Below are 26,945 nucleotides of genomic sequence, written 5' to 3'. Positions count from 1 at the left end.
AATATAAAATATAAAATATTTTATAAATAAAGTAAAATAAAATATAAATAAACAAAATAAAATATAAATAAACAAAATAAAATATAAATAAACAAAATAAAATATAAAACAATACCAGGCTAGCCTCTCCAGGGTGATCAGATAAGTAAAAGCAGTGAGAATGGAGATGGGGTTACTGACAGAGAGCCTTTTTCTGTCACACAGGGAGGAACACTATGAAGCCATAACCAAGACATGACCTTGGGAATGGGAAAGAAGGGACATTTTTTGAGAGATTTATTGAGATATATTTTGAGAAGTTTGAATGCTGAGATCCTCAAAACTTGATAACTGTCTGAGTGTGGCAGGAAAGGGGATGGGGTTCAGAGTGATGTTCACAAGAGAAGCAGATGAAGAACTGATTCAGGAAAAATGAGATTCCCTTTGGGACGTTTACCTGTTGAACACCTATGGAATACCTAAATGGAAATGTGCAGCAGGCATTTGGCGTCTGTATCGGGAACTTAGGGAAAGAGTTGTTTTGTGCTGTGAATCCTTCATGTATTGAAGTCAGTTGAAACTTGGGTAGGCAGTAAATCAACCAGGAGAGGTTGAGGGTAATTGTATTGAGAATCCTAATGCATAATAGAAGCAGGGATAAGGCTAGCCCCAGGAAATGATTTTCAAGAGATGTCAGTGGGGAGCTGACTAAGATCTAGTAGGAACCCTTTACAATTCTTACCAAGTATTTTGTAATATTGAAATGATATTGAACATGTCTACAGAAAATGGTGCCTTTTGATTGTTTGGAGTCTAGAGCAGGTGGTCCTCAGGGTGGATCACCTCCTCTTGTAGAGATCTGCCTACATCAGAGGTCAAGAGAGTGTGTTCTTCCCTCATTTGGCCCTAATTCTAGTAGGTCCTGATTCTTAACAGTCTAGCTGAAGGTTGTGACTATTTTTTAGTTTGATTAGGGGATAAAGTTTCTGTGTCTTTTCCCTTTGTTTTTAGAAAAAAAAATTATAGTAGAAATAAATTTTCTCTGTAGTATTTAAATAGAAGTACCACGGTTCTTTAAAAAATTGGAGCCAAGTGGAAGAAAACATCTACAGCACTGTATTTATTTTTTAATTTAACCCTGTTTGAGTTCATGCATTTTGACTATAGGTTTCTTTAGAGCAGAAGCAAGGCACGTTTGTGTTAATGTCCCCAGGGCCCAACTCAGAGCCTGACATATAGAAATGCTTGATAAATACTTATTTTGGTCTTCTTGTTCATGATGACATAGTTCCTTTGTTTTGAGAGCTTCCAGACTCTCTTGAATCTTCTTACCTCTCAACATCTCGTATCACTGAATGATGCCATTCATTGCCTGAATTTTATTAATGCTATCCTTTCAAACGGTTTGAAGTTCAATATCTCCCCTCCCCCAAGTATTCAAGTGAAATAAGAATTGATTTAAGACTGTGTATATGCCACAGCCTTTGAGAGTAGGAATCTAAATAGAGCCAGGCCTAAGGATATTGAGCTTGAGACAGAAAACTGAGACAGGATGCTCCTGTTCCTCTTTTGCTTCCACTAGGTCTCTTGTTTGTACTTCTCTTTGTTTACACTCTATTTCACATTTTTCTTTTGCAAAATTTCAAACATATACCATCATATAGAGTATAATAAAATGCATTCTTAACCTTTTTCACTGTAACTATACAGTGCCATAATTAGAGTCTTATTAATACTTCATCTGTTCTACTTTACCAAGTTCTTCTATACTGGTCAGAATTAAGCTCAGATTAGGTAAAGAATCTACCTGGAATTTAGAAGACCTGGGTTTGATCCCTGGGTTGGGAAGATCCTCTGGAGAAGGGAATGGCTACCCATTCCAGTGTTCTTGCCTGGAGAATTCCAGGGACAGAGGAGCCTGGTGGGACAGTCCATGGGGTCACAGAGTTGGACACAACTGAACAGCTGATGCTTTTACTTCACTTTCAGGTTATGTTAGATTCCTTGTCTCCCCTCTGGGAGACAGAATTAGCAGTAAGGAAGTCATGGACTCTGTGAGAACTGAGGTGATGATCAGATGAGAGGGTCCTGGGTCACTGTTTTGCCTTCCTCTTCTGCTTCAGGAGTGATGTTAACCTTTCTGAGTGGCTTATTGCATGCTTTGCAAAAGAAGTAACTTTGGGAACTTCAGGGACTGAATAAAGTCTATGGTGTGTTGAATAAAGTCTATGCTGTGTTTCCATTTGGATAATTCTCTATTTGGTATTTTGAGCTTCTCAACAAAATATGAATCTTCTTGCTGCTATTCCCTTATAGTATTCTTTTCTATGATTTTTGCCAGAGGATGATAGGATTTCATAGGTATCCCATTGTAGGTTCAACTCTTCACTTTTTCACAGCTCTGCAAATTTAGTGATTTTCATAACTGGCAGGAGGTGGTGGAAGCAGCAGTGACATTTGCTCATTCTCCTAATCTATGCAGAAATACTTCCTGTTTGCTTGACAGTAAAACTAGGATTCCATTTTTCAGAAGTTTTACTGTTTGTAGCATTTATAAAGTAAGAAATATAATAAAATCTTTTAGAGTAGAGGAAACATTTTACAAGGAGAAGAAATGAAAGGTCTGAATTTATCACCCTATTTCTATACTCTGTGTATTGCATCTGAGCTATTTTCTTCTTTGGTTTTTCTCTGTGCTATTTATACTCCCGTTATGAAAATAAACTGGGTCTTACCTAATGAAACTTTTTTGTAAATCTAATAATTCACAAGTATCTTATTTCCTGGTGGGAAGGAATCTGCACGTAAAAACTTTCTTTATCATTTAAACTTTTTTGTTGGCTTAAAGTCAGAACTGTATTATGTATGTGTATGTTCTTAGTATATAAATGGTGCTTGAGTTCATTAAGGTGAGCCGTTGTTTTGTTTTCACCAGCCTTTGCTTTTCTGAAAGCGTTGTATCATTTCTTTTCTCTGATTCAGGGAATCAGCAGTCTCTTCAGTTCTTTAAAAGTGGTGCGTCTCTTGAGACTGGGCCGTGTTGCCAGGAAACTGGACCACTACCTGGAGTATGGAGCCGCCGTCCTTGTGCTCCTGGTTTGTGTGTTCGGACTGGTTGCTCACTGGCTGGCCTGCATATGGTACAGCATTGGGGACTACGAGGTCATCGACGAAGTCACGAACACCATCCAAATAGACAGTTGGCTCTACCAGCTGGCCTTGAGCATTGGGACTCCATATCGGTACAACACCAGTGCAGGGATGTGGGAAGGAGGACCCAGCAAGGATTCCCTGTATGTATCCTCTCTCTACTTTACCATGACAAGCCTTACAACCATAGGATTTGGGAACATAGCTCCTACCACAGACGTGGAGAAGATGTTTTCAGTGGCCATGATGATGGTTGGCTGTAAGTATCTTTTCTGTTTTTTTTTTTTTATATTATTGTTGGCAGCTCTCCAGCTCCAATCTTGGATAGAAGTAAAATGAAACTACTTTGTCTTCGGAAGGATATTCAATTCATTTCATTTACCTTGCTTTAATTTTTATTCAGCCTTAGAAAAGAGAAATGCAAACTGATATATATTTTACTCTTTAGGATGTATTAGCACCTGAAAAACAGTATGAATAGAGTGATAAAAAAAATGAGAATGGTATCTCTTTGATTTAATTCTGTTTATAGCATTGTACCCAGCATAGCTATTTCTAAAGGAAGAGCAACATCAAGAAAGACAGTGTCTGGCATATTCCATAGGTTTTGTTGGCAGTGCTTTAAATTCTGAAAAGTAGACAGGATGTGATGTGAGATAGCCTATTTAGATAATGTTTTAGTTAATATTCTTATGTAGGTTTGTACAGTTTAGACTAATAAAAGTGTTTATAAATCTAGTCTTCATTACAGAATTCTAGGTGGAATATATGCCAATATGAGAGAATGAAAGGATTAGTAATTGTCAGTGCATTCAGCAATGATGAATGTGTCTAGGATGAGGCATGCAGACCTGAGTACTAAGTGACTTGATGATGTTCTTGGGAGTAGGATGCTTCTCTACAGGAGTGAAGGACCAGGTATTCTATCACCACCATCAGACTGAGATTGGACAATACAGGAGATCAGAATGTTAAGGAAATATATACAAAAGAAGCTGTTGAAAAAGGAGATTTTGAGGGGGACTTCACCACCATGTACACCATGTGTCACATTGACTTGGATGATTTATCCAAGCCTAGTTCTGAGCCCTGGAGTAACCTCAGGACTGAAGTTATGATTAGTGTTACTATGTAGCCTCTGGGTCATGTTAATTGTTTTTGGTCTAAGCCATCCTTTTTGAGATTCCATGTTATACAATTTTATATTTTGACATTAATGGGTGATGAACAGGGAGGCCCGGCGTGCTGCGGTTCATGGGGTCTCAAAGAGTTGGACACGACTGAGCGACTGAACTGAACTGAACTGAATGGGGAAAATGTTAGAGTCTAGGAATGTCAGTTGACTTGTAAAAGGTCAGTATATTGGGTCTAAACAAGGTAATTTGCAGAGTTCAGAATGTCTGCAAGTTACTGGACACTGATGCTAGCAGTGTTTTGTTTTCCATAGTCTTTTAATTGGGTACAGAAACAAGAACACACAGGTTCTCTTTGCTGCTTAAAAGTACGAGAGGTAGAGTGTCAATTCCAAGGGATGTTTGCTCCACAGGCTTTTAAGAGGAAAATGTTCTCACAAGAGATCTTGATGATCTCTTAATTGAACTGCTGCCTACATACCGAAAGTGATAAGATGTACTGGCAGAAGAGGTGCTTTATAAATTCAGTAGACAACATTTTGTCAGATTTAGTATTTATTATTATACTACTTTTTAATATTTATATAATGCTTTTTACCTTATACTTGAGCATGGTTAAGTAGAAAAAAAAATTCCTTTTGAAGTAATTATAGATTCACTGGAATTTGCAAAGATAGTCTAGTGGAAGGGGAGGATAAGACAAATTGGGAGAGTAGAAGTGACATTTATACACTGTGTGTGTTACGTAGGTAGATGGTAGGAACCTGGTGTATAGATCAGGGAGCTCGGTTTGGTACTCTGTGATAACCTAGAGGAATGGAATGTGGGGGACGGGAGGTGGGAAGGAGGCTCTAGAGGGAAGGGATGTGTGTATACATAGGGCTGGTTCTTTTTGTATAACAGAAGCAAACACAAAATTGTAAAGAAATTTAACTCCAGTTTTCTTTTGTTGTTGGAGTTAAATTTCTTTACAATGTTGTGTTTGTTTCTGTTAGAGCCTCCTTCCCACCTCCCTACCCCTTCTGGGCATACACACTGAGGAAACCAGATCTGAAAGAGACACGTGCACCTCAATGTTCATCGCAGCACTGTTTATAATAGCCAGGACATGGAAGCAACCTAGGTGCCCATCAGCAGATGAATGGATAAGAAAACTGTGGTACATATACACCATGGAATATTACTCAGCCATTAGAAAGAATTCATTTGAATCAGTTCTAATAAGATGGATGAAACTGGAGCCCATTGTACAGAGTGAAGTAATCCAGAAAGATAAAGACCAGTACAATATACTAACGCATATATATGGACTTTAGAAAGATGGTAATGATAACCCTACATGCAAAACAGAAAAAGAGACATAGATGTACAGAACAGACTTTGGGACTCTGTGGGAGAAGGCGAGGATGGGATGTTTTGAGAGAATAGCATCGAAACATATATATTATCAAGGGTGAAACAGATCACCAGCCCAGGCTGGATGCATGAGACAAGTGCTCAGCGCTGGTGCACTGGGAAGACCCAGAGGGATCGGGTGGAGAGGGAGGTGGGAGGGGGGCTGATTCATGTCAGTGTATGGCAAAAACCACCACAATATTGTAAAGTAATTAGCCTCCAACTTATAAAAATAAATGGGAAAAAAAAAAGAAAAAGAAATTTAACTCCAAAAAAAAAAAAAAAAGAATAGTGAGGACTTTTGTGTTCTTTCCTTAGTTTCTTGCAATAATTATATCTTATAGGGCTCTAGTACAACATCCACATTGGCTGTGATACAGTGTGTGAATAGCTCTGTGTTGTATTATCACATTTGTGGATTCCTGTAACCACCACTGACATCAAAACACAAAATTTTTCTGTTACCTCAAAGATCTTCATGTCACACTCACCCCTTCCCCCAAACCTCCCTAACCCTGGCAACTACTGATCTGTTCTTTATCTATATAATTTTGTGATTTTGAAAATGTTACACAAGTGGAATCATGCAAAATGTGGTTTTCTGAAATTGGTCTTTTCCACTCAGCATAAGTCTATCGAAATCCATCTAAGTGGTTGAATGTATTAATAGTTTGTTCCTTCTTATTCCTGAGCAGTATTTCATGGTTTGGATATACTGCTGGTTAATCATTCATCCATCGAAGGGCATTTTGATAATTTCCAGTTTTTGGTTATTATAATAAACAAATTCACTAAATTCATTGCTAAAGGGCTTTTGTGAAAAAGAACATTTTCAAAGTTTAGTTCTGAAGCAATTGTGGAGAATAGCATACCTTGTTTGTGTATAGTTTTTTGTTTGGACATAGCTCTTCAGTTCTCTGGGGTAAAAATCCAGAAAAGAGATTTCTTGGACAAGTAGTGTTCTGTTTTTAAAAAATAACTTGTCAAACTATTTTTCAGAGTGGACATATTAGCATAGTTTAATTTTTCAACAAGACAATAACAGAAAAATAAAATCTATATACAGCTAAAGGACACCATTATTCACTTTGTTTCTCAGACCCCAAACCTGGGAATCATCTTAGATTCCTGTTTTTCTTATGTATTACATCTATTCATAACAAGTCTTGTTGACTTTACCATCAAAGTATATTTGATTATTTCTCCCCACTTCTGTAGCTTACCATCCAAGATCAACTAATAATCTCCTATATGTTGCTCCTATTTTTACCCTTGATTCATAATCTCAACTCAGAAAGTAAGAACATATTGTTCCTGTGTTCAGAGTCTTCCAGTGTTTTACATTGCATGTAAAATAAAATCCTGATCCCCCACCCCTTCAATCAAAGCTTTAATGGTCTGGCCCTCACCTGCTTCTCTCACCTCACTTTTTACCATTCCCACTCTTGCTTGTCCTACTCAAACCATGCCAACCATATTGCTGTACACATCAAAAAATAGTACTGTCTCAGGCTCCTTGTACTGCTTCCCCTACTGCTTATAACCCCCTCCCCTGACTTATGCCCCAATTCAGGCAGGTCGCCATTCAAACCACCTCTCCAGAAATTCTTCTCAATGCTACCCACTGCCATGCCAATCACTCTTATTCTCTTCCCTTTAATCTATTCTTTATTGTATCTACAAGGCCTGAAACCATGTTTACTCTGTTTTCTTTTTCTTCAAAATGTAAACTCCATGACAGTATGGCCTTTTTTTTTTTTTTTTTTGGTCTCTATATCAGTTCACTTCACTCACTCAGTCATGTCTGACTCTGTGACCCCATGAACCGCAGCACGCCAGGCCTCCCTGTCCATCACCAACTCCCAGAGTTTACCCAAACTCATGTCCATCGAGTTGGTGATGCCATCCAACCATCTCATCCTCCGTGGTCCCCTTCTCCTCCTGTCCTCAATCTTTCCCAGCATCAGGGTCTTTTCAAATGAGTCAGCTCTTCACATCAGTTGGCCAAAGTATTGGAGCTTCAGCTTCAACATCGTATATTCTCTACATACCCAACTTTTAAACAGTTCTTAATGCTGTGCCGAATCAAAATTTGTTGCATGATGAATGAAGTTGAAGATGTCCCTGATGATCATAATGAAAATCTCCAGTCCTTGAATCCACCCTATTTGAATTGCTGATGAACCCACATGCCAGAAGAATGCGCACTGAATTTTAGCCGTGACTCCTTTGTGAAAGCCTGCTGAGTTCACCTGCATTGTGGGCCCGTGGTGGGGCGGCAGCTACTTCAGCTGGATTGCTGCTCTTGTTGTTTAGTTAAGTCCTGTCCGACTCTTTCATGTCCTCATGGACTGTAGCCTGCCAGGCTCATCTGTCCATGGGTTGTCCCAGCCTTAAGTTTCTCATGTGGCCTGATAGTAAGTTCTGAGAGGTGAGGCAGTAGAATCACCAAGAACTGTTTCTCCCACCGTAGTTTTTGTTTTCTACCAACTACCTTCTGAAACTAGCACCTCTAGAAATTTTCACAAAGATTCAGTTGAGTTTTCAAAACTTCATTTAGTTCACTGTTGGCCTCCTTCTTCCCTAATTCATGTATAGCCAATTATATTGCTGTGTCAACATTTCTTTCTCCTGTCTTCTCTTCAGTTCCTGTCTTAATTTCAAGATGAAGATCTGGGCAAAAAGTGGATTCTTTTCCTTCTTGAGTTTCTGCTACATCTCCTTTTAAACCTGAATAAACCAATTTCTGATATCTTTTGAGTTTGGTTTTCTTTTTGTGCCTCTGAAAAAAATCCATCTTCTGTAGCCAGAGTGTTCCAAGGAGATGCCTTTTAATTTCCTTCTTAGTCCTTGGGTCCTTGGTAATTTCATGGCATGCTTCCTTTGAAATAACCCAAGAAAATGATTGAAAACTGTTAAGCGCCATGAAGTGTTACAGTAACTTCCCACAATTCCAAATCTTATTAGACACACGTGTACAAAATATCAGCCAAATCCAAATTTGGCTGTTGCAGCTGTTTGTGTTCTTAGTATAATTTTTTTCCAATATAATTATTTTCCTGTGACAGCACCAAGGAAAACAGAGGAAAACAAACCTAGTAAGTATTTTTAGAACCTAAGAAGTGTTATCAGCCTCAGACTTATCCAGAGATTGTGTGCATGTGTGTGTGTGTGTGTGTGTGTGTGTGTGTGTGTGTGTGATGGACAAGGGGAGGAAGGGAAGAAGGAGATAAAAAACAGGTTTGTGCTTTCAGCTGTGCTAGGATTCCAGTCAACCTGCGCTGGCTGCTTGAGAAGCACCACTTGTAACATTATAACTCAATAACTGACAAAGATGCTTTTCAGAAGGTTGATGGAGATAACAACTGCCTATTTTCTGTTGAGACAGTTATCACTACTTGTAAATGATAGATTCTTTTTTCCTGGAGAAAGCCACCTGAAACTTTTCTGCCTTCCAGCAAAGTTTAAAAATTTAAATGGCAGCAATTCCAGTTCCTAGAACCTTTCTGAACCTTCTTCTTTCTCTAACGGCCTGTCTTCTCAGACTCCTCAGTTCTTTCGCCCTGATGCTGAATTGTGTGAACTCTGTCCTGGACCACAGTCTCGAGATTCTCCTTGTTGATATCATAGTTTATGACCATGGCCTCCCTTCAACCCCAGGCACCTTCTGTTTCCTCTCAATACTATGCTGTCTGCCTTGAGTGCACCCCTTGGTTCTGGTAGCAGCCATTACTGCCCCACGACAGTCAGCTCCTCCTCATTCCTCTGTCTAATCATGAACGAACCTAACTACTCTGCTAATATTCACTAATCACCACTAAAGGGTTTTTGTGGAAAAGAGCATTTTCAAAGTTTAGTTCTGCAGTAGTTGTGAAGAATAGCATACCTTTTCTTTTTTAGATCAAGATGTGGGTAATCTCTGCCAGTTTGCTCAGTAAATACTTAATAATGCCTTCCTTAAATGCTTTCTATTCTATTTCATTCATATAATCTTATTATTGAGCCCCTATTTACTTTCTTTTTTCTGAAGATTAGCACACTAATTTTGCTTTTCTATTCAGAAAACACCTTCATATGCTGATGACTTGTTTTGATTGCTATAGAACAAAGGAATATGAGTTATAGAATTTTCTGATATAATTATCCTCTTTGCCTAATATTTTTATGGATCCTCTTTTAAAGATGTGTTAGGTAGTTAGAACAGAAAAAAGGAGTCCAAAATGGCTGTGGCTAAAAGACAAAGAAGGGAAAAGCCCGTGAAAATAGAACAAAGGAAGGTCCAAGGACCAGAGTAAGGACCTCAGGTAAAACAAACAGCCCTCTTGGCATCCTAATTTACATAGGGCAGGCTCAGGGGGAAGAGAAAAACATAAAAAGAGGAGCCAAAATTGAGCCAGAGCTTCTCTTCTCTTTGTGTCTTTTGGGTCAGCCCACCCACAGGCCTCAAGGATGTATTTTCCTTTGCTTGCCAATTAAAACTGAGCTATAACTCGGAGCTGTAACACTGGTCTGTCTGTCACTTCAAATTTTTGCTGTGGTGAGAGAGAACCAAGGAAATTACACACTCCCCTGACAGATGTATCAAGAAAATAATTGCTTAGCTCTTGCTTCATTACTAAATAATCACATAAATTGTGTTTTAGCTTATTACAACCATTGTAAAAAACTATACACTTGTGTTTTTCATTCAGTTCAGTTCAGTCGCTCAGTCGTGTCTGAGTCTTTGCGACCCCATGAATTGCAGCATGCCAGGCCTCCCTGTCCATCACAAACTCCCAGAGTTTACTCAAACTCATGCCCATCGAGTCGGTGATGCCATCCAGCCATCTCATCCTCTGTCGCCCCCTTCTCCTCCTGCGCCCAATCCCTCCCAGCATCAGGGTCTTTCCCAATGAGTCAACTCTTCGCATGAGGTGGCCAAAGTATTGGAGTTTCAGCTTCAGCATCAGTCCTTCCAATGAACACCCAGGACTGATCTCCTTCAGGATGGACTGGTTGGATCTCCTTGCAGTCCAAGGGACTCTCAAGAGTCCTTTCCAACACCACAGTTCAAAAGCATCAATTCTTCAGCACTCAGCCTTCTTTATAATCCAACTGTTCACATCCATACATGACTACCGGAAAAACCATAGCCTTGACTAGATGGACCTTTGTTGGCAAAGTAATGTCTCTGCTTTTTAATATGCTATCTAGGTTGGTCATAACTTCCCTTCCAAAGAGTAAGCATCTTTTAATTTCATGGCTGCAATAACCATCTGCAGTGATTTTAGAGCCCCCCCAAAATAAAGTCAGCCACTGTTCCCACTGTTTCCCCTTCTATTTGCCATGAAGTAATGGGGCCGCATGCCATGGCCTTAGTTTTCTGAATGTTGAGCTTTAAGTCAACTTTTTCACTCTCCTCTTCCACTTTTATCAAGAGGCTCTTTAGTTCTTCACTTTCTGCCATAAGGGTGGTGTCATCTGCGTATCTGAGGTTATTGATATTTCTCCCAGCAATCTTAATTCCAGCTTGTGCTTCTTCCGGCCCAGCGTTTCTCATGATGTACTCTGCATATAAGTTAAATAAGCAGGGTGACAATATACAGCCTTGACATACTCCTTTTCCTGTTTGGAACCAGTCTGTTGTTCCATGTCCAATTCTAACTGTTGCTTCCCGACCTGCATACAGGTTTCTCAAGAGGCAGGTCAGGTGGTCTGGTATTCCCATCTCCTTCAGAATTTTCCACAGTTTATTGTGATCCACACAGTCGAAGGCTTTGACGTAGTCAATAAAGCAGAAGTAGATGTGTTTCTGGAACTCTCTTGCTTTTTCGATGATCCAGCGGATATTGGCAATTTGATCTCTGGTTCCTCTGCCTTTTCTAAAACCAGCTTGAACATCTGGAAGTTCTCGGTTCACGTATTGCTGAAGTCTGTCTTGGAGAATTTTGAGCATTACTTTACTAGCATGTGAGATGAGTGCAATTGTGTGGTAGTTTGAGCATTCTTTGGGATTGCTTTTCTTAGGGATTAGAATGAAAATGGACCTTTTCCAGTCCTGTGGCCACTGCTGAGTTTTCCAAATTTGCTGACATATTGATTGCAGCACTTTCACAGCATCATCTTTCAGCTGGCATTCCGTCACATCCACTAGCTTTGTTTGTAGTGATGCTTTCTAAGGCCCACTTGACTTCACATTCCAGGATGTCTGGCTCTAGGTGAGTGATCAAAAAGAAAAACAAAATAAGAATGTTTTAGATAACTTTTTGCCATAAATTATGTTCAACCAAAAATTTGTTTTCATTTGCTTTGTTTTGTTTTAATATAAAATGTTTTACATGTTAGTAAACATGTTAACAGCCTATTTCAAAGAACTATAAATGCTTGGGTATTTATTTTATGTAAAAGTTTTCACTTTTTCCATTGTTGCCAATTGAAGCAGCCTGACTCATGGGGCCTATAATGATCAGAATCTGTCCTGGTAGGATGCCATGCAAAGTAATCTTTAAAAGTAAAACAAAGCAAACCAAAAACTACAAACATGAAACCAGCCTGGGTTTAATTGGGAGAGAGGAAACCCAGTCATAACAATGCTACTGTAATTTTTAAATGGTCTGTAATTGATGACAGCTCCAATAGTCTAAGAACTTTCCATAATTGACTGGTATGGTTTATAATGCATCAGGCAAATGGTTTAACACATTTAGAAGGATAGCAGGACCATCTGCCAGTGGGATATCTATAACAGGAAATTCAGATCTCCATGAGGGTAGTTAAGAGTCACCAGTGAGCACTTAGTTACACACTGGTCACTCAACATCACGCAGAGGAGACAGATGCCACACATATTTCTAGTACATGGACTCATTTAGCACCCTCAGTGGAGTTCAGATAAAAGCCAATCTGAGAGTGTGGCGCTGCACTTATCCTGCTCCATAGGAAACAGAAATAAATGCTTGATGGTGAGACTCAGAGATTGTGAAAATGTATTAATAGAATAAGCTGGAGCAAAGGTCTGTGTGACCTTGGATGGCTTTGGATCTCTTTGGATTTTAATTTTTTCAAGTGTAAATTGCAGAAATTGAAATAAATAACTTATAAAGTCCTTTTCAATACTAACATTTGATTTATCTGAGGTTCGGTTAGTATGGTTATGATCCTGTTCTTAGAATTGAACTGGTTATTGGAGATGAGGTTAATATGGAAAAAGAAGAGGTGTCACTTAAAAGTTTAGGACTTTGCATATACAGTGCATACTTTCTTTTTACAGAGAGTAAGATATGTCTTGTACAGAATATATTCAGTAAAGAGTTGAGAGGGAAGACTGCCAAGGAATATTATGGAGAAAAGAAATTAAGCTTTTGGAAAGAACAGTGTTTTACCCTATAGAAGGTAGGCAGTTTGGAAGACTGAGAGATGTTTGCCTCAGGGTAAAGAAATGGGCCCAGGGAGAATGCCCAATGGGGGCTCTGAGGGATATCTGGTCTGAATAGATATCTATTCAGGGTTAAAAGTTGTTAACCTTCTAAAAGGGTTAAGAGTTACACTTCTCCAAAAGATTAAAAAATTTGTCTACAAATCTTAACATGAGACTTTAGGTGACACTGATATAATAATAAGTTATATGATAAATTTTTTCTTTACTGTTGTGGTGTAGTTAAGACATAGAGTGTGGACATGCTGATTTTCATTTCTGGTTTTAGTTTAGCCAGATGGAGAGAGCTTTAAGCTTAATGTTTATTTTGGAAACTGGGTCAGTTCTTTGTATCTGCTTTACCCTTGCTTGTAAAAAAGACTTTTTTCTTCCCTTTTCTTTAATGAGCTTTAGTTCCCATGAAGAAACATATTTCATGGAGCCCAAAGTTCAGGGTTATGGGCGTCTTTTTTATGGTTTAGTAGTTTCAGATATACAGTCCAGCAGATTGAAAACTGTTTGAAAACTGTCCTATTTGTCCTGTGTTTAGTACAAAGTATTGTGCCTAGTTGATGAAAGTGAAAGTTTTTGTTGCTCAGTTGTGTCTGACTCTTTGCAACACTATGGACCATAGCTGACCAGGCTCCTCTGTCCTTGGAATTCTCAAGGCAAGAGTAGTGGGGTGGATAGCAATTCCTTTCTCCAGAGGATCTTCCCATCCCAGGCATTGCATCCAAGTCTCCTGCATTGCAGTCAGATTCTTTGCTGTTTGAGTCAATAGGGAAGCCCTAGTTGGTAGATGTACTCATTGAACATATGTTGAAAAAAAATTAATAAAAAAAGTTCACCTAGTTCAGCCTGAGGAATCCAGGAAGGTTTCTAGGAGGAATTGACTCTTGAGCTTAGGATGCAAAAACAAGTAGGTAAATGAGGCAAGACTAAGGTACTTTTCAGGGAAAGGGAACTTATGTGAAAAAACAGGAATGAACTGAGTTGACCTTTCTGCTGTTCTCTGAGTATTTCACTTTAGCTTGAAGGGAAAGCAGGAGGAAGGTGAGGAAGAAAGGTACCAAGATGCCAAAGGCCTTGTATAGTTTTAGAAGGATTTTGTCATTTTTGCTAATGGTTATGAGATAAATAAGGATTTTATTCTTCAGTGTGCAAGATAGATTGAAGGAGATGGAGGCTGTGGGCAAAGAAACTGGTTAGGGTGCTCTTGGAGTAATCCAGGAAGGCATAAACTGAGTTGGTAGAGATATGATGGATGATACAGCTTAGAACTGGCAAAATCTTTTCTATGAAGGGCCAGATAATTGTCTTAGGCTTCACAGGCTATAATGTCTCTTTTGCAACTACTCATCTCCACTGTTGTAGTGTTAAAGCAGCCATAGAAAGAACACAAACAAATGAGTATGCTATGTTCTAATAAAACTTTAAACAGATATAGATGGCCAGACTTGGCACATGGCCCTTATTTGCCCATGGTCTAGCATAGACAGTTTGGCTTATAAAGAGACCTTGGACTTTGAAATCAGACAAATCTAGGTTCATTTTTTATTTCTTATTAAAAATTTGCATTAATTATCTAAACTGTCATCTATAAAATGGAGATAATAGGCCCTACATACAGACTCATTTGAAATGCTAAATAAGAGATTGTATGTAAAATTCCTGGCATGCTGCAGTCCATGGCATGGCAGAGTCAGACAGGACTGATCGACTGAACTGAACTGATGTAAAGTTCCTGAAACATTTAAGTTGTTTTGTTGAATCAATGAATGAGTGAGAGAGTAGAAGGAAGAGTTCAAAAGGACTTGTAGATTTCTGACTAATTCCAATGAGTGAGTGACAAAGCTCTTTCTAAGATGGGAAAGAAGGGGCAGGTAATACTGGGACAAGAGGGCAGTTGGTTTTTGGACATGCTGAGTGTGATGGATTTGCAGGTCATTTGTTAGAAATGTCCACTAGGCTAGAAGTGGTAAAATTTAGAAGTGTGGCTTTGGATTCCACTTTCAAGTTCAATAAAATATATTTCTACTAGATTATTTGGTGTTTATATATGCATGGGATTTCCTTTCATGTTACAAAGTAGAAAACAAAAACTTGATTTTGAGAGAAGTTTTTAATGAAAGTCTGCTTTCTAAGAACAGGTATTTTAGTCAGGGGAGAATTTTATTTTATTTTTAACTGGAGGATATTTGTTTTACAATGTCATGTTGGTTTCTGCCATACAACAACTCGAATCAGTCATATCCCCTCCCTCTGGAGCTGCTCTCCCCTTTCCCAGTCAAGGGAGAATTTTATTTACTGATGACTACAAGGTGCTTTGGGACCTTTAAATAAATTAATTTTGATTTCCATGATTGTATATATTGCCTGGGGCAGGTTGTTGCTTTAAAGGGAAAGTGGTGCTCTGCTATAGAAAAACATTGAGAACTTAATGATCCTTACATATGTAGTATCAAGGATCATTGTACATATGATTTAAATTTTGATGGAGATAAAATAGTTAGATTTTTTCCCCTATATGTTGAAAGATTAACAAATCCATAGATGGCTATATTTAGAACATGTTAAGATAAAAATCATTCCAAAGACCTTTGTTGTTGTTTAGTCACCAAGTCATGTCTGAATCTTTGCCACCCCATGGACTGCGGCATGCCAGGCTTCCCTGACCTTCATTATCTCCTGGAGTAGGCCCAAATTCATGTCCATTGCATCGGTGATGCCATCCAACCATCTCATCCTGTTGCCCTCTTATCCTTCTGCCTTCAATCTTTCCCAGCATCAGGGTCTTTTCCAATGAGTTGATTGTCACATCAGGTGGCCAAAGCTTTGGAGCTTCAGCTTCAGCATCAGTGCTTCCAATGAGTATTCAGGGTTGCTTTCATTTAAGACTGATTGGTTTGATCCTCTTGTTATCCAGTTTAGTTCAGTTCAATTGCTCAGTGGTATCCAAATCTTTGTGACCCCATGGACTGCAGCATGCTAGGCTTCTCTGTCCATCACCAACACCCAGAGCATGCTCAAACTCATGTCCATTGAGTCAGTGATGCCATCCAACCATCTCATCCTCTGTTGTCCCCTTCTCCTCCTGCCTTCAGTTTTTCCCAACTTCAGGGTCTTTTCCAGTAAGTCAGTTCTTTGTATCAGGTGGCCAAAGTACTGGAGCTTCAGCTTCAGCAATGGCCCTTCTAATGAATATTCAAGTCTAATTTCCTTTATGATTGATTGCTTTGATCTCCTTGAAGTCCAAGGGACTCTCATAGAGCTTCTTCAGCACCACAGTTCAAAAGCATCAGTTCTTTGGTGTTCAGGTTTCATTATGGTCCAACTCTCACATCCATATGTGACTACTGGAAAAACCATATCTTTGACTAGATGGACCTTTGTCGGCAAAGTAATGTGTCTGCTTTTAATACTTTGTCTAGGTTTGTCATAGCTTTTCTTCCAAAGAGCAAGTGTCTTTTAATTTCATGGCTGAAGTCACCATCTGCAGTGATTTTGGACTCCAAGAAAATAAAGTCTGTCACTGTTTCCATTGTTTCCCCATCTATTTGCCATGAAGTAATGGGACCAGATGCCATGATCTTAGGTTTTTGAATGCTGAGTTTTAAGCCAGCCTTTTCACTTTCCTCTCCCACTTTTATCAAGAAGCTCTTTAGTTCCTCTTTGCTTTTAGTTTCTCTTCGCATATGGTGTCATTTGCATATCTGAGGTTATTGATTTTTCTCACAGCAATCTTGATTCCAGCTTGTGCTTCAACCAGCCTGTCATTTTGAATAATTTGCTCTGCGTATAAGTTAAATAAGCATGGTGACGATATACAGCCTTGATGTACTCCTTCCCAATTTGCAACCAGTCTGTTGTTCCATGATCAGTTCTAACTGTTGCTTCTTGTCCTGTATACAGATTTCTCAGGAGGCAGGTCAGGTGGTCTGGTATTCCCAGCCCTTTCAGAATTTTCCACAGTTCGTTGTGATCGACACGGTCAAAGGATTTGGTGTAGTCAATAAAGCAAAAGTAGATGTTTTTCTGGAACTCTCTTGCTTTTTCTATGATCCAACTGATGTTGGCATTTTGAACTCTGGTTCCTCTGCATTTTCTTAATCCAGTTTGGACATCTGGAAGTTCACAGTTCACATACTGTTGAAGCCTGGCTTGGAGAATTTTGAGCATTCCTTTGCTAGTGTGTGAGATAAGTGCAATTGTGTGGTAGTTTGAACATTCTTTGGCATTACCTTTCTCTGGGATTGGAATGAAAACTGACCTTTTCCAGTCCTGTGGCCACTGCTGAGTTTTCCAAATTTGCTAGCATATTGAGTGTAGCACTTTCACAGCATCATCTTTAGGATTTGAAATAGCTCAACTCGAATTCCATCACTTCCACTACCTTTGTTCATAGTGATGCTTCATAAGGTCCTCTGACTTCACACTCCAGGATGTCTGGCTCTAGGTGAGTGATCATACCATCATGGTTATCTGGGTCAGAAGATCTTTTTTGTATAGTTCTCCTATGTATTTTTGCCACCTCTTCTTAATGTTGTCTGCTTCTGTTAGGCCCATACTGTTTCTGTCCTTTCTTGTTTCCATCTTTGCATGAAACATTCCCTTTGTATCTCTAATTTTCTTGAGGCGATGTCTAGTCTTTCCCTTTCTATTGTTTTCCTCTATTTCTTTGCATTGATCACCAAGGAAGGCTTTTTTATCTCTCCTTGGTATTCTTTGGAAATCTGCATTCAGATGGGAATATCTTTCCTTTTTTCCTTCTCTTTTCTCAGCTGTTTGTAAGGACTCCTCAGACAACTGTTTGCCTTTTTGCTTTTCTTTTTCTTGGGGATGGTCTCTCAAGAGCCTTTTCCATCATCACAGTTCAAAAGCATCAATTCTTTGGTGCCCTGCCTTCTTTATGGTCCAGCTCTCACAACCATACATGGTTACTGTAAAGACCATAGCCTTGACTACAGACCTTTGTTGGGAAAGGAATGTTTTTGCTTTTTAAATACTGACTGTGTTTGTCAAAGACCTTTATGCATGGATTTAAGTATTGCTTTGGAATGCTCCAAGAGACTTTTCTTTGGGACACTTTCTAATACAATTAGTTCCCAAGTGGTTGCTTCTTACCTCTGTATTTGTTGTTGCTATTGTTAATTTTTACAAAAATTGTGATGACTGAGGTAGGCCTCCCTTGGAGTTCAACTGCTAGAATTTAAAAAATTCTCTTTGAAGCTAGCTCTGGAACTACCCTTTTAGATCCTATCTTCTTTCAAGTTGAATTTATGTTTAACAACCCCCAAAAGTCTTAATCTGTGGAAGTCTAAATTGGGAACCTTACAGGTTTAAAATGAGTTAAAGGAAGGAAGCTTAAACTCATGCCTCTGGTTAGACTTTAGCAAAGGAGACAGATCTAGTGTTAACTCTTTCAGTGAGACTTTGGGGTGGAAGCTAATCTCAGGAACTTTTCCCATATTAAGCTGCTTATGTGTTTGTCAGATTCCTTACAAAAGGCTTCAAAAGACCTTCATAGTAGGTGAGTTTTCCCAACTCCCTTCCCAGAGGAGGCCAGTCTGGAGAATAATGTCACTTCCCTGCATCTCCCCCGCTATTACACACACAGATACTGTAGATTCCTTTATCCCTAAATAATTCCCAACCTGGATCTGTCTGTCTCATTTGCTCCTGTTCCGAAATTGCTGAGTACTGACTGAAATAAACCACATATCCCTGTGTATAGGCACCACTAAAATGCACGGTTCACAACCTTAGGAATCTTTACTTATTTCTGGTCATCTCCTGCTCATGTTTGCAGAGTAGCTATTCTTATGCAACTTGCAATATGTTTTCTTCCCACTTCTTTAAACCTATGACCAGTGTTTTTCATCTCAGCAGCTGACCCTCCTTTTATTTCTTTGAAAAAGAAAGGACAATTATAGCAGACGTACATTATTTTCATTCCTGACCCCTTTCTGACAAAGGCAGGCTAGAGGAGTGGAAGGGGTGAGAGATGGGGTGAGTAAAACACACAGACAGTTATGTTATAGGCCAATGTAGTGGCTTTTCTTCTGACTTAGATGGCAATACTTTTGAAAGTTTGGGGCCAAAGAATGGCATGATTTGTCTTATAATTCATAAAGATAAATTTGGCTGCTTTATGGAAAATGGACTATAAGGGACAAGGATGGAAGCAGGCAGACAGGTTAATAGTTAAAGGTGAGAGAAGATGGTTGTGGTAGTTAGAATTGGTTAGATTCTGGACAATTGGTTAGTATCAACAAAATGTGAGAGTTTGAGAGAAAGTGAAGGTCAGGATTTACTTTTAGCCTTTTGGTGTTAGCAACTATGAAGCTAAATTGTGCATGGGAATTTGTCATGTCTAGTGGGCAATTGCCTGTATTCAGTATGAACCTAGGGTTCTGTGAAGTGGTCTAGGATGTGGACATAGATTTACTTTGTCTCTTGGTGTTTTCTTTCCTCCAGTTTTTTCCCCTTCTTTTTTCTGTGTTGTCCATCTAGCTTTTTACTGGCTCTTTCTCATCACCCTATAAACATGCTCATGTCTTTTCAATTCTAAAAAAAATATACATATGTAAATAAAACACTTGACTTTGTACTCTCTTTAACTATTGACAGTCTATCAGTTCTACCCTTAAGCAGGCTTCCTAAAGCATATGTCTCTACTTTTGTAACTCCACTTTCTAACTATTGACTGTGGACTTCTGTGCCACTTCTCAAAATACATTTGCTAAATTTCACAAATACCTTTTCATCCATATAGCAGCACCTTCCTTGATTTTGTCAACCTGAAAAACAAGAATCCAGTTCAAGAGGCAAAATGTTTATTTGGGATCAAGGAATCACAGTTGAGGGTATACAGATATAGGTAGAAACCCAAATAGTCTTCTGATCAAAGGAGAGGGGATCAGGGTTTTTTCTCAGGAGAAAGAGGAAGATGAAATAAGTTGTTTTTTTTTAGATGTATTCATTGGTACAAGATGATATAAAGCTAGATTTCTACTTCATCGATTGATGAGGTGACATGGTCACTAGGTAAAAGTTCATTTATCTATCCTTTCAACAGAAAGAATATTTTGATTTATTTTGCATCCTTCTTAAAATGGTGGCAGATTGGTCCAGGTCACAAGTATAGGAAATGGGATGTGCAAGGCTGTTTCTATGGAACGGTTTCTCTGCTCAGTTTTAAATGTCTCTACTAATGTCATCTTTCACAGCTTCTTTGATGTTTATTTCTCCCTGGTACCCTCCCACTGCTCTGGGTATTTCTTCTCTGTTTGCTTTGTTGGATCGTTGTACTCTGTCTGTCTCTTAAATATTGAACACCGTGATACTGGCAACAATTTATTGAAAGATCAAAGGCAGCTCTCCTGATAGACTGAGCAGTGTCTCCTTACAAGGAGTGATTTAGGGGAGTCAGCCAACTTTAAGATCTATTCCTGATTGTTTCGCCTGATGATCTTTTCTTTGCATGTCCTTCCCTGCAGAAGGTCCCTGTGAAACTGCCGCTTTGTTCTCTGAAAGGTGTAAGTCTAGCCTCTATCACCATGTCAGCTCAGACTGAATTTCAAAGTAGTTCACTGTCACAATGAAGAGAAAAGAGATGCTGAGATTTCAGAGGAGGGTGAAGAAAATATTTGGAACATGGGGTACTGTTTGGCAGGCAGGCATGGAAAGGAGCTAACGTGATGATGCCAAGAGTGAAGACTCTTCGAGAAGGACATTTTTTTCTTCCTAGCTTTACGTTGGGAAAATAATCAAGGGTTGATGATTCATGCCCCTTTTCTCTGGTTTCCTGCCATGAGAACTTTCTTCCAAAGCCTGTCTAAAGTATCCCTGTCCTCTATTTATATCTCATTATCCCTTTATTGTGATCTGTAATTATACTCTTTCCTTCTCTATATACTTATTGCTTGTCTCTCCAACTAAAATGGCAGCCAAGAAGATTGGAATCTTGTCTGTCTGATTCAACTCTGTATCCCTGGCATAACAGGAACATAGTAGGTGCTCAATAAATTCTTCAGAAATGAGTGGATTTTGATACTCCATATGTGAAAAGTTGTAAATTCAGAGCAACGCAAAACTGCACTGGTTCTCCAGACCTGAGTTTTTAGTGGTGGGTTTAAACAGATATTAAAACGTAGATCCATGAATACATGTGGCTGATTCAGTTTTCTGTAACAGAGCTCACAAAGTCGGCGACCTCCCTACTCCTGCCACCCCGACTCTTTTCTACCCTTGAAAGTCCCCTTTAAGGTTGCGTCTGTCCTGGGTTGCTCCTGTCTCTATGTGTCTGGAAAGTCCCAGAATGCTGGATGGGAGAAGGATACACTTCTCTGTTGTTTTCACTTTCCCCTTTTAACCTATTTTAGGTTTCTTTTTTCACCTATATTTCTTTCTGTTCTGCCCACCTGTGTTTCACTGCTCCTTCCTCTGACCCCATGTTTTCTGGAAAAAGAACTAAGGTTTAACCTTAAAAACAAAGCGCAATAAGAATAACAATAAAAAAAGCCATTTGCTGTCTCAGGGGCCTGGCACTCGCCAAGAAAATCTATGCTTTCAAGATTACTGTTTTGGCTATGGGCTTAAAAAATGTCTAATTTGAAACTCAAAGCTATGCTGTTTTCTTTGTTCTTAGCTGTCTTTGCGCTTCCTTTGAAAAGTGACTGCTACCCTTTCAGTGGGAGGACAGCAGAGGGGCCATTAGGAAGAACAAAGAATTAGAGGGATGAAAATGCTGTGTGTGCGTGAATGTGCATGTGTGTGAATGTGCGTGTGTGCGCACAGGCACACACAATCTCAGAAGTTCCTCATCCTTAATCATAACTAACTGCTAAGTCAGTTAATACTTGTTCTTCCAGCTTTAAAAAGTTTTCTTTGCTGTTGTTCTCCTATTTCCTTTGTCCTTGCAGGATCATGGTTAAAAAATCTATTTACTGTTATTTTGTGGAATTTTGTGAAGCAGCAGAGGCACATAAATGGAAAGAATCATTTTGACCGTATTGGCTGGGCCTTTCTGTCTTTTTGCATGCTTCTGCCAGTTATACTGGTTCTTACTTCTGTTTCCTCTGTTTATTATCCAGATTTGTACAGCCCTTGATCTAAAATTTTGCACTAGTATTTGCCATTTGTCTCAATCTACTAAGTAGGGAATTCCCTACTTAGTAAGGAATACCACATCCTTACTAAACCCATCAGAAGTCCATTGATATCATATCTGTTTATTTAACCTGCAAGTCCACGCCAATGTTTGCTTGACTTCTCAGCTATGCTGTATGGTCCCTGATCTTTGGCGTTCCTGTGCTGTTATGACAGTCTCTGCTCAGTCATTCTCTTTTGCATTCTTTTCCTCTGTATGCATTGGTGCCAAGCTTTCTGTTGCACCACATCAGTCTTCAAGCCCATCTCCAGCAGAGTATCTTTTCCCAATCCCTTAAATATATAGAATGACACTGTAAAAATGATTAAACACTCTGTCAGTAGCTAGATTGAGTTGGGTGGATGGAGGCTAACCTTTTCATGTCGGTTCATACATTAGAGTTAAAGGGAGTCATCGAATTTACCAGTATGATGAGTGAAGCCACACCAAAATATATTCAATTTCTTAATGTCAGGATTCTTTTACATTCTTAGGACTAGACATGGTCAGCAATAAAAGGTGAAAGGAAAAACCACCCTTAGTATGAGGGGCTAAATTTAAGTCAATCAGGGCTCAATTTCTCTTCTATCAGCCTTTAATAAATAGCATGAAATAGACTATAGTGAATTTAGCACAGTGATGTTTGGATTTTTTGAGAAACCTGTTATAGGTGTTTCTCAGTTTGTGTTTGCTCTGAAATGCTGTCAGCTGGAATACTTCACTGAGGCAGTCAGTGTTGGATGGGAACATATGTGCCTTTGATGAAAGCCACTTTGCAGTGAAACTCACTGGGCTTCCTGTGAAGCTCTATCTTGTGAACATTGTTATACAAGCGCTACCTTTAAAGTCTTGAGCTTGAGTTTGAAGTCCTAAGTAGGTTTATAGGGTACAGGCTTACCAGCGGAGTAGTAAAAATGAAATGTTTTCCTATTGTGATATGTGGAGCTTTTCTGTTGTCTGATAGAACTTTACACAGAGAAATTTACATCAAGAGAAGGTTGACTAATAAAAATCATCATGGTTACTGGTAAAACCTTAAAGATTTTATGAAAAGGTTGTATCCTCATTGTAAATCAAGTGGCCAGAATTTCTGGAATAGAGAATGGAGGGAATGGTGTAGGGTGAGGTTAGAAAGCTAGTGGGACCTGATCTTTCAGCCCAAGAAGCAGGCACTGTGGACAGAATTGTTTCTCCCCGAAATACATATGTGGAAGCCCTCACCTCCATGTGACTGTATTGGAGATAAGGCCCTGAAGGAGATGATTAAGGTTAAATGAGGTTAAATGAAGTCATAGCACGAAGCCCTGATCTGATGGAACTGGTGCCCTTATGAGAAGAGAAAAGGACAATGGGGCTTTCTCTCCCTTGTGTGAGGACACAGCAAGAAGGTGACCTGTTGGAAGCCAGGAAGAAAGCTCTCACCAGAACCTCATGCTGGAGCCTTACTACCAGCCTCCAGAACTATGAGAAAATAAGTTTTTGTTGTTTGAGATACCCAGTCTGTGGTAATGGTTATGGCAACCCAGACAGACTAAGATAGTGGGACTCTGTTTTTTTGCTACTACTTATTTTTGGCATTTTGGTCAAACATTAGATCTTTGGGGACTTTAGATCTCCTAACAATCTAGTTAACAATCTAGTTAACTGTTTGCATAGCAATAACTCCCCATTTAGGCTTTGAAATACTGGCAGCTCCTTTAACTCCATCCAACATAGTACTTTGTGCTAAAGAACCTCTAAAAGTTTCATACATTTATCAGAGCAGCTACAAAGGTGCAGTTCTAGCTTGTCAGGCTCCTTTGCACTGAAATACTTTAATTTCCTAAAATTAAAGGTTCAGTTGCTGATGCAAGCCTATCTTTCTTGCTTCCCTTGCATACTTTTCTTTCCTCTTGCCCTCTTATTTTCCTTCTGTACTAATCACTTGCAATATTTTCTGCCTGAAGCATTTTGAAATGTTTACTGTATGGTATTCCAGGATTTATGAAACATTCATCTATTCTTGATCAATATGTAGTCTTTGTAATTTTTAAAGCCTTTGCAATCTGAAATGGCAAATCTGTTTTTATCTGTTCCTCTGGTTTATGTATTAGCAACAACAAAAAAGCCAGTACCTGTGAGGTCTTTTCTGTAATTCTTCCAGATTTTATTTTTCTTAATATGGGCATTTCTTTCTTCTTTAATAGTTTGTCAGAAAACACTAAAACATTAAACTATTATATGCAGTCTCTGGAAATCCATAATTGGATATCTAACTTCAGATTCCAGAGTTATGTCTACAAGAGTTGATTATAAGCTGCATTGTGGTTATGTGATACAGGCGATGGACCATCTCTGTAATATAGGCACAAAGAGAATGGCTACTCACTGGGAATTTATGGTTTAAAGATACCAGGTAGGTACCAGGGGCAATGGAGAAGTTGGTTAATTCTTTATATTCTACCTGTGAAATGCAGAATGAATATATAATGTCTAAGCTTCCCTAGTGGCTCAGATGGTAAAGAATCTGTCTGCTATCTGGGAGACCCAGGTTTGATTCCTGGGTTGGGAAGATCCCCTGGAGAAGGGAATGGCACCCCACTCTAGTATTCTTGCATGGAAAATCCCATGGAACAGAGACCCTGGTGGGCTACAGTCCATGGGGTCACAACGAGTTAGATGTGACTGAACACACACACACATATGCATATCCTATGTAACATTATGTATCTTATTATTCATAAATATATATTGTAGGCTGACACCAAATCTAATGTTGAAGTACCATAATTCATTATGGTACTCAAGGGAAAAACAAACAGTATACTTGTGGAGAATTTTCAAAGTAGAGGAAACATTTAGATGAATAGTTAAATATGCAAACTACAGTAACACAAAAGAAAGCCATATGGTTTAATGTCATACATTAATTTGTTTTAAACCTTTTGTGGTTTATTTTCAATTTAAAATGAATTTGTGCCTTAATTAGTCTTGAAGTGGGATAGGGAAACATATGTTTTTTAGTTAAACACAGAGTAATTTATACGGTATTCTCGCTCTTATTCTTGGTGCTAGGTCTAAATTCCAGTTAACAAAAAATGTGTTGTTCAGAGACCCAGTTTCAGCCCATCGTTATTATGTTAGTAAATGTCTTTTTTCTTGCCTTAATTTCTTATGTCTTTGGCTGGCTATCTTTTTATCTATCTGTTAGCATGCTTCCTAAGTTGCTTTAGTCACGTCTGACTCTGCAACCCTATAGACTGTAACCTGCCAGCCTCCTCTGTCCATGGGATTCTCCAGGCAAGAATACTGGCGTGAGTAGCCATGCTCTCCTCCAGGGGATCTTCCTGACCCAGGGGTCAAACCCACATCTTTTATGTCTCCTGCATTGGCAGGCGGGTACTTTACCACTAGCGCTACCTGCGAAGCCCATCTATCTATCTAATAGAGATAGCTATAGATATAGATATCTAGGCCCAAGGATACAGAATGAGGTAAAGTCATTTTTCTGCTCTCCAGACCTCAGGTAAATTCAAGAGAAACTGCCTCATAAAGTTGAATATGGAAGAAATAAAATTTAGATATCTGAATGCACTCATGTAAGGTGGAACCCAGAATATATGTCCTTTACCTCATTATCTCTTGGAATAAACCAGAAAAAATGTCTGGTTATAGATATAATCATATAGCCCTATGTATGTCATAGAGTTGTGATGAGGTCAGACGAAATAATGCATCACGAGCATGTTTTGTTATAAATTTTTAAGCACAAAAATTATTGTTGATTTTCTCAAAATACTCAAAATCCAGCCCCTGTGTGTCTGTTCCTGTCAAAATGAGGCAAATCAGGATGTATTTTATATATCACATCTGAGCCCAGAAGGCTGAGAGGTGGAAGAATCAGTTCTTACCCATCCTGAAATCAGGTCACAACCAGCCTAGTGGATACTGAGAGGCAAGTGGGTCATGATTCACTGGAGGCCTCAGGAACAGCCAGTGAGATGTGTACGGAACTGTTTCCGTGTGGTTCTGTGGCGCAATTCTTTCCCCAGATGGTGTGTGTGCTTTAGAGAGTTATTTGTAGTCATAAAAAGTCATGTGTCTTCATGGAGATTTCTTGGGATATTGATGACACAAAACTTGATCAGAACGGATGGAGTTGTCTCTAAACCTTTCTCCACCACATTCAATTTCTGGGTATAAGACACAGCCATTTTCTTTTTACTAATGGTCTTTCAGACATGACATATTCGTTAGGATTTTGAGATTCTAGCCACAAAGTCATGAAACACAAATCATACTTTCCTGTGTTTCAAAGAACAAGCTTAATTTATCTTCCATTATTCAGAGAAGTGATAGGTTTTTAAGATTCTATTTTTGATTTGCTTTGGATTAATAAGGAGTTTTTTGTAGCAAGAAAGTGAAAACAGAGCCCTGTGTCCTTGCAAACGTGTTTAATTATGGAACATGCTGAGCCACATTTGACCATTTTCTTTTTGTTTGTTTCTAAACTAATGTCAACCTCTCCAGTCTGCTATGAAATGTGTTTTTCAGCTCTGCAACAAAGGATAAAAATAAAATAAATGTTTGGGAAAGCACCTTGAAATATCTAAAAGAGAGCCACACAAAAGCATACAGGCATTAATAGAATGACAAATTAATTGTGCTGCTTTTAAGTGATAACATTGAACAATTAATGTACCTAATTGCTTTATTGAAACAGAAAGCTCTTTTGTAGTTTGCAGGATTTCTTTTATGTAATGAG

General features: G+C 38.9%; 1 protein-coding gene across 1 annotated transcript in view; it reads left to right on the top strand.

Annotated features, from left to right (window-relative positions):
- Positions 1–26,945, top strand: part of KCNH5 (potassium voltage-gated channel subfamily H member 5) — a 361,713-nt gene that overhangs the window by 85,552 nt on the left and 249,216 nt on the right. Inside the window, exon 7 of the mRNA XM_065941253.1 lies at positions 2,962–3,388. Within this exon, the coding sequence (XP_065797325.1) occupies positions 2,962–3,388 (427 nt within the window). The remainder of the gene's footprint in view (positions 1–2,961; positions 3,389–26,945) is intronic.

Source organism: Muntiacus reevesi, chromosome 7, assembly GCF_963930625.1.
Source record: "Muntiacus reevesi chromosome 7, mMunRee1.1, whole genome shotgun sequence".
Lineage (NCBI taxonomy): Eukaryota > Metazoa > Chordata > Mammalia > Artiodactyla > Cervidae > Muntiacus > Muntiacus reevesi.
The sequence above is the reverse complement of the archived record's forward strand: the minus strand, read 5'-3'. Positions and strand labels throughout refer to the sequence as shown.